This window comes from Oculina patagonica, unplaced genomic scaffold (genome assembly GCF_052425735.1).
Source record: "Oculina patagonica isolate OP01 unplaced genomic scaffold, crgOcupat unplaced128, whole genome shotgun sequence".
Lineage (NCBI taxonomy): Eukaryota > Metazoa > Cnidaria > Anthozoa > Scleractinia > Oculinidae > Oculina > Oculina patagonica.
This window is the reverse complement of record NW_027557280.1, coordinates 1-14,608: the sequence shown is the minus strand read 5'-3', so window position 1 is coordinate 14,608 and position 14,608 is coordinate 1. Positions and strand designations below refer to the sequence as shown.

Below are 14,608 nucleotides of genomic sequence, written 5' to 3'. Positions count from 1 at the left end.
TTCTATAACCTACCATTACTGCATACTGGCCTATTCTGTCGATTTATTTTGGATGTCTTCTACGACTCTAGTGAAGGAACACTATATGTAAAGCCAGTTACTCGACACATTTAAAATTCGTGCATTCATTTCTTCTATAATGTGGTATAAATTTCGCGTGTTTCATTGTCGCGCACTTTTTTTCTTCGCGAGTATAATTTTTTTCCAAAGCGCAAAAATCGTGAAATAAAGTACGCGCGAAAATTAGTAACTACAGTTGACTTCCGATAACTCGAATCTTCAAGGGAAAAAGAAAAAGGTTCGAGTTATCGAAGGTAAAATTAGTTAGAAAATGACCTGGAGGGAAATCGAAAGAGGTTCGAGTTATCGGGGGTTCGAGTTATGGAGGGTAAAATTAGTAAGAAAATGACCAGAAGGGAAATTTAAAAGGTTTGAGTTAGCGGGAGGTTCGAATTACAGTTGAATCTCGATAACTCGAACCCTCAATAATTCGAACCTCCCGCTAACTCGAACCTTTTAAATTTCCCTTCAGGTCATTTTCTTACTAATTTTACCCTCCATAACTCGAACCCCCGATAACTCGAACCTTTTTCTTTTTCCCTTGAAGATTCGAGTTATCGGGAGTCAACTGTATTGAGGGTTCGAGTTATCGAGATTCAACTGTAGTAAGAATAAGGTACTACCTGCATATTACCTACTCACTACAGAATACCATATTAAAACTATGGCAACAAAAACAGAGAAAAGCTACTAGCAAAAAATAAAAACAACTTCGAGTTCTTTACTGCAAGTTTTATAAATATTTTGCAATGCTACAAAACTTTCCCTTTTTCCCACCATCCTTTTCCTTTTCCTCTCGGGTTCCCACGCCACTGCTGCCCTTTTGTGACATATTACATTCTCTTAATTGCGAGAAACTACCAAGCTTAGTCCAGTGGCGAAACGTCCAGCAAGCATAAAACTGTAAAACGGAAGAAATATTCACTAGAGTATTGCGTGGAAGCAGTTTTCATCATGCTAGATGCTACCAACCTAATTTTTTAACGTACAATACACCTCCGTGCTAAACTCTATAGATAAAAATTGAATATTATTATAGATCTGAACATCTTAAATATTTTCACACGATTCTCTCTCTATATTTATCATCTATTTTGTCATATGTAATTTAAGTCGATAATGATGACCTGGAGTCATCGAAACATCGTGTTACTTTTTGAAATCACAATAAAATTGAAGTAAATTCATGAAGCGCTGTACCTTTTTCTATCTTACAGCCGTGTGATGAAACAAACAAGGATGAGCCAGGAACTTTTCCTCTTTAACTATCTGAAAGGGAACGATTGAAAAACGACATCACTTAGAATTAATTAATGATGAAGTAGTTACAAATAAAATTGTGATGTAATAAATATTGAGGCTCAGAATAATTCTGTCTGTTGTCTGTTTCTTGTTGAGCTGATCGCTGTTTTCGTTTTTTACATTTTTTTTTTACTTTCCAAGAAAACGGTTAGTCTACTTCTCAGACTGGCCAGAAAGATAATGAGAAGGGATTTGGATATCGTAGGGAGAAATCAAAAGAAATGCCGGCGTATAAAGAGACATTGCAGGGACATGTCCTAGCGACATATAGCAGGCATAGAATCAAAACGTACAGTAGAACCCCTTGTAATTCGAGCTCTGAAGGGAAACGAAAAACAGTTCGAGTTGCTGGGTAGAAAGAATATTTAATTTGCCAAGTTAAAAAAATTGATAGTTTACTGATTTTTATACAGCACAGTGCAAATTGGACTTATCTCGCAAGAAAATCTAACGCGATCATACATTCTTTTGAGAAGAGTGAAAAGTGGCTGCCAAATACGTGATCTGTTCGTAGCTCTAATCAATGGGAAACCATGACGAGTTTAAAAAAAACGGAATTCGAGCTATCGGGTTAAATTTGACCCCAACTTTGATCAAGGGAAACAAAATTTAGTTCGTGTTAGCAGGGTTTTCGAATTATCCGAGTTCGAGCTAACCGAGTAAAAATGACTGAAAAGTGGGGTCAAATCCAAGGGAAATGAAAGTTAGTTCGAATTAGCGGGTTTGTTCGAGTTATCCGAGTTCGAGTTACCGCGTTTCTACTGTATTCGCAAACAAGAAAATGTCGCAGGGACACGCGACTCCATATTGCAGGGACAGATTCCATAAAAAAAATTATCAGCACTCACGAGGACTCGTATCGCTTCAACGCCACCCCGATATTTTTACCGCTACATGACTCTGTGATATATACCTTTGTTTGCCAGAGCCTTAAGCCTTATCACGCCCTAAGGCGCTGTGGCCATAATGCAGTGGCGCAACATAAATATTATCAATTCAGTTCCTCATTGAGTGTTTTGAAGACGCTGATAATGCTAAAAACCAAACGTTTGTGGCTGGTTTCTCTTTATCAGTTTGGAATAATCAGTTTTCTGCTGTGAAGGGACAGCAATCCCGAAATGTTGAATTTTCAACATTATCAGCACACGATTTGAGTTCGAATTGGCTGCAGTAGCGCTAAACAGTTTTGAATCATGTTAACGATGTAGTCATCCAGAAAAAAAAAAAACATATTTTCGTCGAGCAATATCTGGGACTTTTTCTCGCTGATCTGGGACTTTTTTTGCCATTTTATGCCAGGCCTCGCGCAATCGCGCTTGGATCCAAGCCTCCTCCGCTCACTCGCACAGCGCGAATAGGCCTGGAGACGAGACTAGTTTCCAAGGATATCACTGAGTTATCAGGTGCCATTAGCACAAAGGCTCTCTACGTAGTCGACGTTTGCTTCTGGACTGGCAAGAATAAGTGACACGCGACAAAATGCAGAACACAGCAATTCTTCTCCTAGCTTTGGGCGTAGGTAAGAAGGAATGAAGTTTTTCTTCTTTGCGAAACGCAAAATTCCGATATTCACCTATATAAGGTATGACTGTTTTGTTTGCTTATAGAAAATGCTTTGCTTGATGTTTTTATACGAGCCATAATTAGAGTTATTTCTTATTATCTTCAATTTCCATTTTTGTTTTCGTTTTTCGTTTTCGTGTGGAATTTGAAAAAAGAATTTCAAATTCGTTTTTGTTTTTTCTTTTCGGCCAAAAGCATTGAAACTGACAATCTTTCTTTGGCGGGAATATTGACAAACAAAAATGGAGGAGTTGGAAGATATTAAGTTTTAATAAAGACTTTGTCTGCCAGTTCCTTATCGAACAGAAACATACTTATGAAGAGCTCATCACTGAAATCAAGACTCGATATCCAAACCTGTTGATTACGGTTCGAAGCGTTAAAAGGATGCCGGTTTCGGTTGGAGTGCTCGATATCGCAGTACGAGCCGCTGTATCTAAGGTAACTAAGGATGTGTTTTAAAGTTAAAACTAACAGTCATATATACTTCTGTGATATAAAAAAGTGTTAAGAAAGCGACAAAGCTGTTTGCATCCTTAAAAAATTAACTGTCACAAGAAGAAGTAAATTGTAGGGGTATCAAATGGTCTTTGCGAGCATTTGCGAGCATGCGAGCAAAGCGTTTTTCTTTGCGAGCACGAGCACTGACAAAAGTTAGCTTTGCGAGCAACGAGAACTTTTCACAAAGTTACACCACTGAAAACCGAGCATGCCATCCTCGGAGACCCAGGGGCAGTTTGTGGGGCAAGAGAAACGCGAAAAAGCGGGTAAAAAATAGCGCGAAACTGCCAGTTACATAAATCAGCATATAAAAGTTCTATTGACTGAAAGTGCCCCTGGGGAAAGATTCTTACCAGACCAGTTCAAAAAGCTCTCTGAATACTGCCTCGTGATTGGGCAGAAAAATCTTTTGTTTTCCCTTTGTATTATTCTGCCCAATCGACGACCAGCTTGACTGCGGTCCTTTTGTACACAAAAGCCAGTGCTAGAATCGCTGCTGCACGCTTTGCACGCGTAGCTAGTCGCGATCGGCCGCTTGACACATCTGCCTGGTTTGTTCGTAAAAAAATGTACTCTTGTTTGGAAAAGTTTCGCCTCAAACTGTCATCAATCTTTCCGTAAAAGATCTGAAAAACATCCATTTTTATAGCAGTACAACAAGCTGCATATCGCACACAAACTTTAATAGCTCGCAAGCAGCATTCAAGTGTTACGATTCCTGCGATCGACTACAATCTGAAGAATCCGCCGTTTCTCCGCGGGCACGGCCGTCAAATTTTCGACGTTTTCGACCAGGGGAGGCACAAGCCGAAACTTTTCCTTCCCGAGCAAATTCTCCGCTAACAAGCAAGACAGATATAGCGAGCGAACTGGCTTTGTGTACATACTTCGTTTGCATGAGAACACAACAAAAGGACCGCAGTCAAGCTGGTCGTCGATTGGGCAGAATAATACAAAGTTTTTATAGCCATTTAAATTAGATTAAATCTAATTAACTCTACAAGCAACCAATTTGAAAAGATAACTAAGAATTTTATTCAAACCAATTAATCTCTCTTTCTCTTTTAAAAACAAACTTTAAAATAATTCCTTTATTCAATAACTGAACTCTAGATAATTAAATTTTAATTACCCAACTCTAAGGAAATCTAAATTTCTGCATTTTCTCATGTAAAATCTTTCGAGTACTTAACACATTTCGTAATTTAGGCATTACCTTTTTAGCTATGAAAACACCCCTATGTAATCCCAAACCAGCGAGAGCATGCGTAAACAACCCTTGTATACTTCCTGTTATATTTGTTTGCCTATCATATTCCATAGTATATACTACATCTTTAACAATAGATTTTTCTTTACTTTTCAAACCTCCCTCATATTCTAAATAGCTCAATGAATTCTTTTTTATAAAGCTAAGCTTATATCCCAAGCGCAGCAACCTTAATTTAAACAACCTCAAAGAGTGTTGATAATCATCATTACTGCATGAATTCCTTATATACCTGATACATTCGGTCTTAATTAGACCTTTAAATACATGCCTAGGATGATTAGAGTTAGGATCTAAATATGAAAACTTATGTAATTTTTTGAAAAAGGTGCTATAATGCACCCTTTCTTCTGTAGCAGTTACATCATCAAAAGATAAATTTAAATCCAAGTACTGGCAATTTGTCCTATTTAACTTTACATTTATGACTAAATTACTAGGATAAAATAGCATCAATCTACCCATTTCCTTTACTATAAAATCTGAGTCGTTAGAACCAAATATCATTATACCATCATCCGCATACCTCTTCAATAATCGAACCCCCCTCCCAACAGAAACAAGATTATACTGATATTCAGAGTACATAAGAACCAAATCACTTATTTCCTTGCTGAAATAGCAACCCATACTTAATCCCTCTACCTGTTTAAACACATCTAGCCCTACATTAAAATAATTCCACCTATTACAAAATCTATAAAGTTCTAGAGCAAATGAAATCCTATGACTATCCAATTTTAAAATACCAACCAAATCCCGCAGAGTTTTTTGGGCATCCTCAAATAAAATATTAGTATACAAATCCTTAAAATCAAAAGTAGCAAAAGTATTAGCCCCCCAAAACTGAAACTTCTTATCTCGTAAAATGTCCACCAATTCATTACTACTTCCAAGCAAAGTGACTCTCATATTCAAATCCCTTAAAAAACCCTTGAATTTACAAATAACCCCCCTCAACTCTTTCTGAATAAATTTTGACGCCTCTACGATTCACCAGCTGTGTCCAGTTATTATAGGCCTTCCCCTTAATAGTTTTTCATTTTTGGTAGAAGCCTCCTCAGATAATTTGTGTACTTTAGGTAATAAATTCAAACTAGGCAAAGTGTACTCCTCTCCCCCCTCTAAATTAAACCAACGTAGCTCAGGAACACTAAGAATATCCCTATGTTTCTGAACCAAAGTTTTAAGTTCTTCTCGGCAATTCAGTTTTATACCATCAACCATATCTAATCCACCAACCCATTTGTATGATGGGGTATCTAACTGTCGCTTGTACTCATCACGATACCACTCCTCTGTATTAAGCGACCATCCCATTTTTTTATCACTCTCTCTTAAAACCACAGGGCACTTGTTCAAAAATCTTTCCAATTGATCTACAATAAACCTCTCTCTAGTTGGCCTCCCCCCATTAAAATTATTCCCACCTTTCCTATACTTAATAAAAATCCTGTCAATAATCTGCAATGATGAATAAACAAAATCCCGCTCTTTCCTCCCCAAACCAGGATGCAACAAATTATACCTTATTTGAAATCTCGTGGAACTAGGATAACCCTTTGGTTTGCGCATCTTATTTTTTAAATTATAAGAATAGTGGCGGGGCTTTGATCCCTGCCCGGAGTTAAATAAAACATATTTTAATAAGGCAGCCTCCGCATGCTGTTCAAAACTATTAGCATACTGAACAGAAGACTTATTTCCTATCCCCCCCGTAACATAACAACCATTTTTTTCTAGTATGCAATCATAAACATCATCTAATTTAAGACTGGTAAAATTATGTAAATTAGACCTTTTCTTCTCTAATTCAGCCTTTAAATCAGCCTCCTCCAACTCTCGTCGGAATGTTTTTACACCGCCAACAACTTGTAACTTATACAATTCATGTCTCTTTCGAACTAGTCTTTCGTAATTCTTGGAAATGTTCCTGATTTCATAAACCTCTCCATCAAGGGCTTTTATAGTTCCAGAGCTTTTACGACTGCTAAAAAAGTTTTTGTTCCTCAATTTTCTCCTCAAAAGATTTACTTCAGAAGTTAGAAACGTCAGACGGTTATCCACAATTTTATCAATCTGATCTTGCATAGTCTTTATTTTCATTTCATTTTCACACCGTTCTCTGGCTATTTCAGCATTCCTCACAGAATGATTACTTCTCACCTCACCGGCCTCAAAGACAAACTCTTCATCGTTAATGTAATTCAACTTGTAAAGCTCCAAGGAATACTGAGTTTTCTTCTCATACAAATCGCTAATGGAATAAATCTCTCTGCGAATTTCTCCGGTTACTCCTCGTGTTCTTGTTACACTTTTTCTCCAATTATGAAGCATTTCAAATGGCGAAAGATCTGGAGCCATATCGAAAGCAAAACTCTGTTTCTTGCAAATTAGTGCATAACAGAAACAAATTGCTCATTTCAAATTTCAGTTGTCGGTTACAGAGCGAAATAAATGTCGCCATATGTCTTTCGAAATTTGATATTGGAATACAATCCAACGGTTAAAGAGTTTATGCTAAAAACCTTCGACTCGAAGGAAAACTAAATCATCTTAGGGAAAACTACACAATGATATTTTAAACTGAGCTAAATGCTATCGGCTTGCAGTAGTTAATTTCAAACTTAACTAAACACAAGCCCCCAAGTTAACAGGGAACACAAATGAAATTAATATAAAAATTCGTACTGCTCAATCGAATTTCAAATCTTTTAATTTCTGTTCCAAGCGCGAGCTATAATGGCTCTCGCAATTGGCCTTCTCGTTTAAAATTTCAAATTTTACTATGTCGTAGTCTACACGCCACGCAACTCGTCTTTGGGCAATTTCATGAACGAAAGACAGCAAAAAATTGGTAAGAATCTTTTTTCTTTCGTCTTTAAGATGGAATTTTTTCGTTAAACATTAAGCGATACCAAAAAGTCTAACTCACCGGTTTGTCTCAAACATGACTCTTCCAAACCAAGAAATGGCAACCGCAGATATAGATGACTTAACATTGATAGAGGCGGCGGCTAAAGTCGAGCAAGCAGCAAACTGCCAGAGTGGTAAAACGAAGAAAATCAAGGTAACTCGCCGAACCTTAGTTTAACGATAGTTTTCCAAGCCATTTCTAAAGACAAACTGCACGTAGATCCCAGCCAAATGGTACCAAATGGTTTGAAACGTGCGGGTCAATAGGTTATCTCCTTGGTTTATTACAAATAAACTCGTGCCCATTCCCCCTCCTTCGTGACTAAATTTAATCAAACAAGCACTCGGAAAGTGTAAATTTCATTTGGCTTTCCCTCCCTTTCATACCTATTTACCAGGTAGTCCTTCTGGGTTCCTGATGAGAAGAGGGCTATTTTTGTTCTTTTGCAATGGTTTGGGAAATGCTAATAGTGAGCTCACTATAATTGGGTATTTAAATATTCCGCAAACACCAGCGGTAATTGGTGTTATAGAAGTAAATACCAACTATGATTAAACTAATAATTTATTGCAGAAAACCAGACGTAACAAAAAGAAAGGAAAGAAAGAACAGAAAAACAAGGAAGAAAAGAAAAAAAGGATCAAATTAATTAAGAAATTTAAAAAGATAAATAAGGAAATCAAAGAAAAGAACAAAAAATTGAACAAAGAAAAGAAAGAAAGAGAACAAAAAATATCGCTATTATTAAGGAAACAAATCAGAGCAAAACAAATGGCTGCGCAACTCACTAGAATGGCTGCGGAATTGAGATCCCTTACGAAAAATATGCAGGGAGTATTCCAAAGCTTAATCTAATGGCAAAAAGATTTATTTCTATAACAAAAGTGATGTTGAAAAGAAGTAAATAAGTATAAAGTGTAAACAGAATTTTCAGAAATCTGTATTTTTTAAAAACAAAACAAAATTAAAATCAAAATTTCAAAGAAGCAAGAGAAAATATCTTTTATTTTTAAGCAACAAATATAATTTCTGTTTATTTCCTTTTGCAATAAGCAATCTCCATTATAAAGTAATGGAACACTGTGATAGTTCTCTGTTTTTATTACTCTTTCTACAGAGGCCTGTTACTCTCCATGAACTCCTCTCTGCCGCAGACTAAAAAACAAAAACAAAAATAAAGGATTATACCATCTTTATTTGGGTTTACTCTGCAATACAAAAAGTAATACAAATTCATTCATACAAGACATATCATTCAGTAAACACACTAAACCTTTGCCAATAATAGACCCACCTCCGCATCTACACAAATAATATACCCGTAGTATACATATATGCGGTTTTACAAACCCACCATATGTACATCATAACTAATTATCTTATGAGGAGCACCCTACAAATCATACAGTAAGGTTACACAAGCGGTATATACCAGTCTTAATGGTCTAACCATTGTTTTTTTAGACAAGAAAAATTTCATAAAAAAGAATTATTTTAGGAAGAAAAATTTTAACAGAAACCCCCCCCCCCCCTCCCTCCTCCACCTATAAAGAAGAATACGAATTCAATCAAACCTTTAGTCTACTAGTCTCCAGGATATGTTAGGGCAGCCTGAGCGTTTGAATTTGCGGTTTGTCTCTCGGATGTCTGCACATTTTCGTTGATGTGAATATTTGCTGGAACTGATGATCATTCTGACTGTGATTATAGTTTTTGTCTACATTCCGTTGCGCATTTCAAGTCAGCACCCAGGCATTGGTTGTAGTACCACAGCTGGTCCTGCGTGGCTGAGCAAACTGTTTACAATGGTCAGCACCCAGGCACTAAATAGAAACATAAAACTCTTTTTGTAATCATACCAATTTACACGTATCCAAATTTTTTTTTAATAATCAAGTAATTCTACCAATTTACAAATATCCAGCAAAGAATCTCAAATTTTAAAATAATCAAATAAAACCTATAATCATAAAACCTTTTTTCAAATCCTACCAATTTATAAATATCCAACATAGAATCTCATTAATTAATTTTAAAATAATCAAATAAAACCTATAGCCGTACAGCTTTTAGGACACAGACTTCTCTCTCTGTGTTCGTTTTTTTGAATTCCGAAAATCGTACCTTTGTATAGTAAGTGCATGGTTACTTGGGGGCCTGTCCTTCATTTTTGCTTATGGAGATTGTCTATGTCCATTACTCGATATATAAATAAACAAAAAAACGAAATGTTAATTTTAGCTATTTTTACACTACTGTTAAAAGACGTCAACCGAGATAAAACTAGTCCTCTACTCATAAACACCCTAGTGGGAAAATGCTTAATCTGTTTCTCAACACCCAGTTACTTATAAAACATTCAAACTATTTTCATCAAAACGTATTTATTAAAAAGAGAAGAAAATAAAATAAGGAAGTATTTAAAGAAGAAATAAAATTTAAAATGTAACCTACCCTAAACAAGGTTTTTTAAAAAAGAATCTTCAAAATTGTTCAAAAATTATTCAAATATTCAAATAATAAACAAGTAAAATCTAAGTCATGCAACCGTTAGGATGCATACTTGTCTCTCCGTGTTCATCTGTTTGTTTTGGCTATGCGGGCTTTCGTGTATTTAGTACATGATTGCTGTGGGCCTGTCTTTCATTTGTTCATTGGGGGGTTATCTGCATCCATTACTTACATAAGCATAAAAACCGAAATATTAAAACTTAGCTAGTTCTTGCACTACTGGGTTTTAATATCAAAAAATGGCGCCCACAGCGATGGAATTAGTCTTTCGCAAAATAATTCAAAAACAACTTCATTTTGGTGAGGCGACAAAAATATTTTCAAAACGCACTATTCGAATCAGTCCATTTCTGGAATTTAATCAAATGAAAGAAAGTATATTTTTTCTTCTGGTTACAAAAACGTTTGTGCAAAGTAAAGTAATCATGTTCTATTTTTATAGATTTTTGCCACATTTTTGTCTTCACACCCCTCATTATAGCACTTTATATGTAATATAAATGCCAATTTACATGTAATATAAATTAAAGTTAATGTGACAACCATGAAAGGAGTTCAGATAAGTCATAAGATCACTCTTTTCAAATACGCAGATCTGTCACGCAATATGCTGCAAGACTATCACTCTTGCGTTACATTCAAAGGTCAAACTCTCTTCAAGAGTGTGATGCGCTATTCGGGCTGGCCAATCACATCGCCCCTTTTATATTATGTCAATCAAGGCCATGCGGTTTTATCTAGACTTGAGTAGTTTTACTTCAAATTCTCTGAGCTCCCTAAAAGAGTTTTCATAATAATTCCCACCCACCCAACCCTCTTTGGTTCTCTTTTAGCTTAGTATTTGTAGAAATATAGGCAATGTTTTAGTTCTACGCAGATATCCGGCTATGTTAAGGGTGTTTATTATATTACTATTATTATTTTTAAATGTTAGCCATAGCTATAGGCTAAAGAAGCAAGCCCGCATTTATAGACATTATTCTAATAATTATTATTTCCATTTTGTATGCTTACTTACGTTTAGAGCTGATGGACTTAAGCAGCATGCCTGCTTACAGAAACATTGTTTTTTATATTGTTACCATTTTGTATGCTAGCTCAGGCTTAGAGCTTTTGGACTTGAGCAATGTGTCTGCTTTTGAGATATTGATATGCATGTCACCGTTAGCTTTAGTGTCGAGCTGGCATATATCAACTCGACCATTCTGTTATTCGATTACTGTCTCTTCTGAACTTCTTCAATAGCTTTAGACCATCTTAACTAAGAATTGTCTTTTCTTATAGTTAATAAACCACGGGAGGAGATGAAGTGCTCTGTACCATTCGCCCTTTTGCCCCATAGCCTCACAGGGTCAGCTTTCCCCTTATAGTGGGGCCCCCCAGTGTTGCTGTTGTTGGTTGTTGTGATTGTTCCCAAGGGTCCTAGAGATTAGGACCCCAGTTTCTTGGGAACCAGGGCATGTGGTTGTGTTTGTTCCCAAGGGTCCTAGAGATTAGGACCCCAGTTGTGTTTCGATCCAACTTGTGAAAACTCTGTATTGTAACATTTATGTTTTAATACCAAGTTTTTGTGAGAGCTCAAACGGGGTTTCTTCAAGGCGCTTAAGCAGAGCCGTCCGCACACAAGAGTTTCCCTTAAGACAGCTTCGACTACAATATTTTCTATGTCTACTACAGTTTATTTAAAATGCCCTTTGGTTTGTTACCACAACAAGTTGCACATATTACACGCTCTTTCTCGACATCCCTTTTTTAAATGATTTCTTTTAACAGATAGCAAAATGCTACGGAATTGACACCCAAATGCGAATAGACTGTGGGTACTTTGGAATAAAGCGGGAAGACTGCGAGAAGGATAGAGGTTGCTGTTTTGATCACACGGTACCAAATGTATCATACTGTTTCTTTGGAAAGCCAGGTATGTAAGTATATTTTTGTGTGTCCAAAAAATGTCTGCCATGGAAATTCCATGTTACCTTCCCTTTCATCTGAACGGTGTAGTATCTAATTTCTTCTAAAATGACATAGTAGACGAGTGTGGCTACTTCGGAACATGTGGATGAGTGCGAGAAGGTCAAAGGGTGTTGTTTTGATCACACGGTACCCAATGTACCTTGGTGCTTCAAAGGTCGCAAACTCACCACTGTACTGTCGTGAATTGTAATACCTGTCGTAAATTGTAATACCTGTCGTGAATTGTAATACCTGTCGTGAATTGTAATACATGTCGTAAATTGTAATAACAGTTGTCGTGAATAGTAATAGCTGTCGTAAATTGTAATAACAATTGTCGTGATTTGTAATAACGCACCTATCGCAAATTGTAATAATACATTGCCGTATTTTGTTATACTTCGAGCTGTCGTAAATTGTAATAACACATTGTCGTGTTTTGTAATAATCCTTTAAAATGAGAATAGTCCATTTTACAGTTGCCTGCCAAGTGACCTGGCCTTTGAATGGTAGTGAGGCTGGAGGTGACCTTGCATTGATACAAACCTCTTTGCTTTATTATGTAAATGCAAACTAGTTACCATCAAAATAACGTGATCGATTAACACAACAAAAACAGAGAGGTCTGTATCAAAACAAGGTCACCTTCAGCCTCACTTCCATTCAGAGGCCAGGTCACTGAGCAGACAACTGTAAAATCGCCTATTGGCAATCATACAGAAATCTGGTTTTTGTTTTCTATAACTGGGGAAAAACAGTTAAAGATTTCGTGGTGTAAATTTATTTTCCTGCTTTGTATCGTCATGAGAGCTATTCAACATTATTAGCTAACTACTCACCAGAACTGCGACAAATTTGCAGCAAAGCACGTTGTAAGGAAACGTGAAGGTACATTTGTTATTCCTGTAGTCGGTTTTCAACAAGTCACTGGTCTTCATTTTTGTGAGGGAAAAACGATCTAAACATATTTTCATGATATTTAGCTTGTCTTTTAAGTGTTGAGCCACTCCACCTTTTATCTCCCTTCGGTGCCGTCTGACTGACTTAAATTTTCACGTTATGAAAGTAAAACGAACTATGAGGAAGATAATGACGTAATCAAACACAACAGATTAACGGCATTTCTTAACACTCAATAGTAGTAATGGCGGTTATTCTTTCTTTTCTCCGTGTTTTCGTTTGAATTTTTACAACCACATCGACCTTGTCTTCCTTAATATTTATTGCCGTCATATTGATTTTGTTTTCAGGCTCCACGGCAATGATGTTGTGGTATCAGACCACCCATTGTAATTCCGAACTTCTCCTATTTTCACAGTGATGTTCAATTAAATAATTCTGTTTGGATGGCATTTTATTTTATTTTGGCTGAAAGAATTGTCCGGTAAATATCCCTTTTAATAATATCATCGGCGGAGAAAGGTTGAAGCCAGATAACTAAAAATAAATGTTAAAAAGGTAAAAACTAAGAAACAGCGAAGTTAAGCTTTCACACTCCGTGCCAACACACCTGAGAGTGAGGGGCTGGGCAATGCAATTAAGTAATAAAGTACCATTTCTACCCTTTTATTAAGAAAAAAAAAATAGCTGTGAACTTGAATTTTGTTTTGTATTTTCTTTCTTTTATCAAAATAATGCACATTTAAAAAAAAAAAACATTGCCGGAGCCTCTCACTTATTCCCTTCGATGCACGTGGGCAGAGTTTAGGGGGATCCTTCTTGGACTGGCACTAGTTACGAGCGCGAAATTTTACGTTTTCAATGCAGTTTTTCTCGTTCCAACAAATTCACCATAAAGCATTACCAAACGATCAAAAATGGCCTGTCAAGCTGCCATTGGAAACTGCTCTAGATCTGAAGTTAAGTATAGAGTGTGATAATACCGCTTATTACAAAACACGACAATGTGCTATTACAATTTACGACCGCTCGGAGTATTACAAATTACGGCAATGTGTTATTACAATTTGCGATAGGTGCATTATTATAATTCACGACAACTGTTATTACAATTCACGACAGGTATTACAATTCACGACAACTGTTATTACAATTCACGACATTATTATAATTTACGACAGTACACACCACTCCTTTGACATCAACAGACGATTAAAAGGTAAATTTACTATTATACAAAGAATTATTTTTTCTGATTTGTTCTAAGATTTAACTCGATAATTTAGGAAGCTACGTCACGGTGATGTCGCGGACTTTTGGTCTAAACTATTCTGAAACTATTGGTAGGCACCTTAACCCGTAAAAACCTTATCTTTGACACTAAAAGAAGATTTTGCCTTAATTTTGCAAGCGGGTCCGAGAGAATGCAAAATGAATTTATTTTCGTCGAGTAAATAGTCGGCTTTGAGCCCTACAAATGTCTTTTAACTTCGGTGTTAAACAAAACAAAACAAAATTAAGTACAAAATATTCCGCCGAAAAACCGATGAAAAAAAACCGACGGAAAATACAATTTGTGACAGTCAGTTATTCCAGACCAGACCTTTGCCATAGACGAGGCAAGATCTTGG

At 36.4% G+C, this 14,608-nt stretch overlaps 1 protein-coding gene and 1 long non-coding RNA gene across 2 annotated transcripts; one reads left to right on the top strand and one right to left on the bottom strand.

The window, feature by feature from the left end:
* The first annotated feature begins 7,394 nt into the window (after positions 1–7,394).
* LOC144639758 (uncharacterized) lies at positions 7,395–8,648 on the top strand. The gene is made up of 2 exons (XM_078499054.1): positions 7,395–7,766; positions 8,187–8,648. The coding sequence occupies exons 1-2, from the start codon at positions 7,647–7,649 to the stop codon at positions 8,466–8,468; spliced, it is 402 nt and encodes a 133-aa protein (XP_078355180.1). The 5' UTR covers positions 7,395–7,646; the 3' UTR covers positions 8,469–8,648.
* On the bottom strand, positions 8,601–10,411 carry LOC144639759 (uncharacterized). The gene is made up of 3 exons (XR_013568210.1): positions 9,738–10,411; positions 9,188–9,436; positions 8,601–8,768 (listed from the first exon to the last, which is right to left on the bottom strand). It is a non-coding gene; the product is annotated as an uncharacterized LOC144639759 (long non-coding RNA).
* Between the last annotated feature and the right edge of the window lie 4,197 nt (positions 10,412–14,608).

Excerpts from the sequence above, each read along its gene's own strand:
- LOC144639758 (XM_078499054.1), top strand. The coding sequence starts at position 7,647 with ATGACTCTTCCAAACCAAGAAATGGCAACCGCAGATATAGATGACTTA. Across the intron at positions 7,767-8,186 it reads GTAAAACGAAGAAAATCAAG|AAAACCAGACGTAACAAAAA; the intron begins GTAACTCGCCGA and ends AATTTATTGCAG.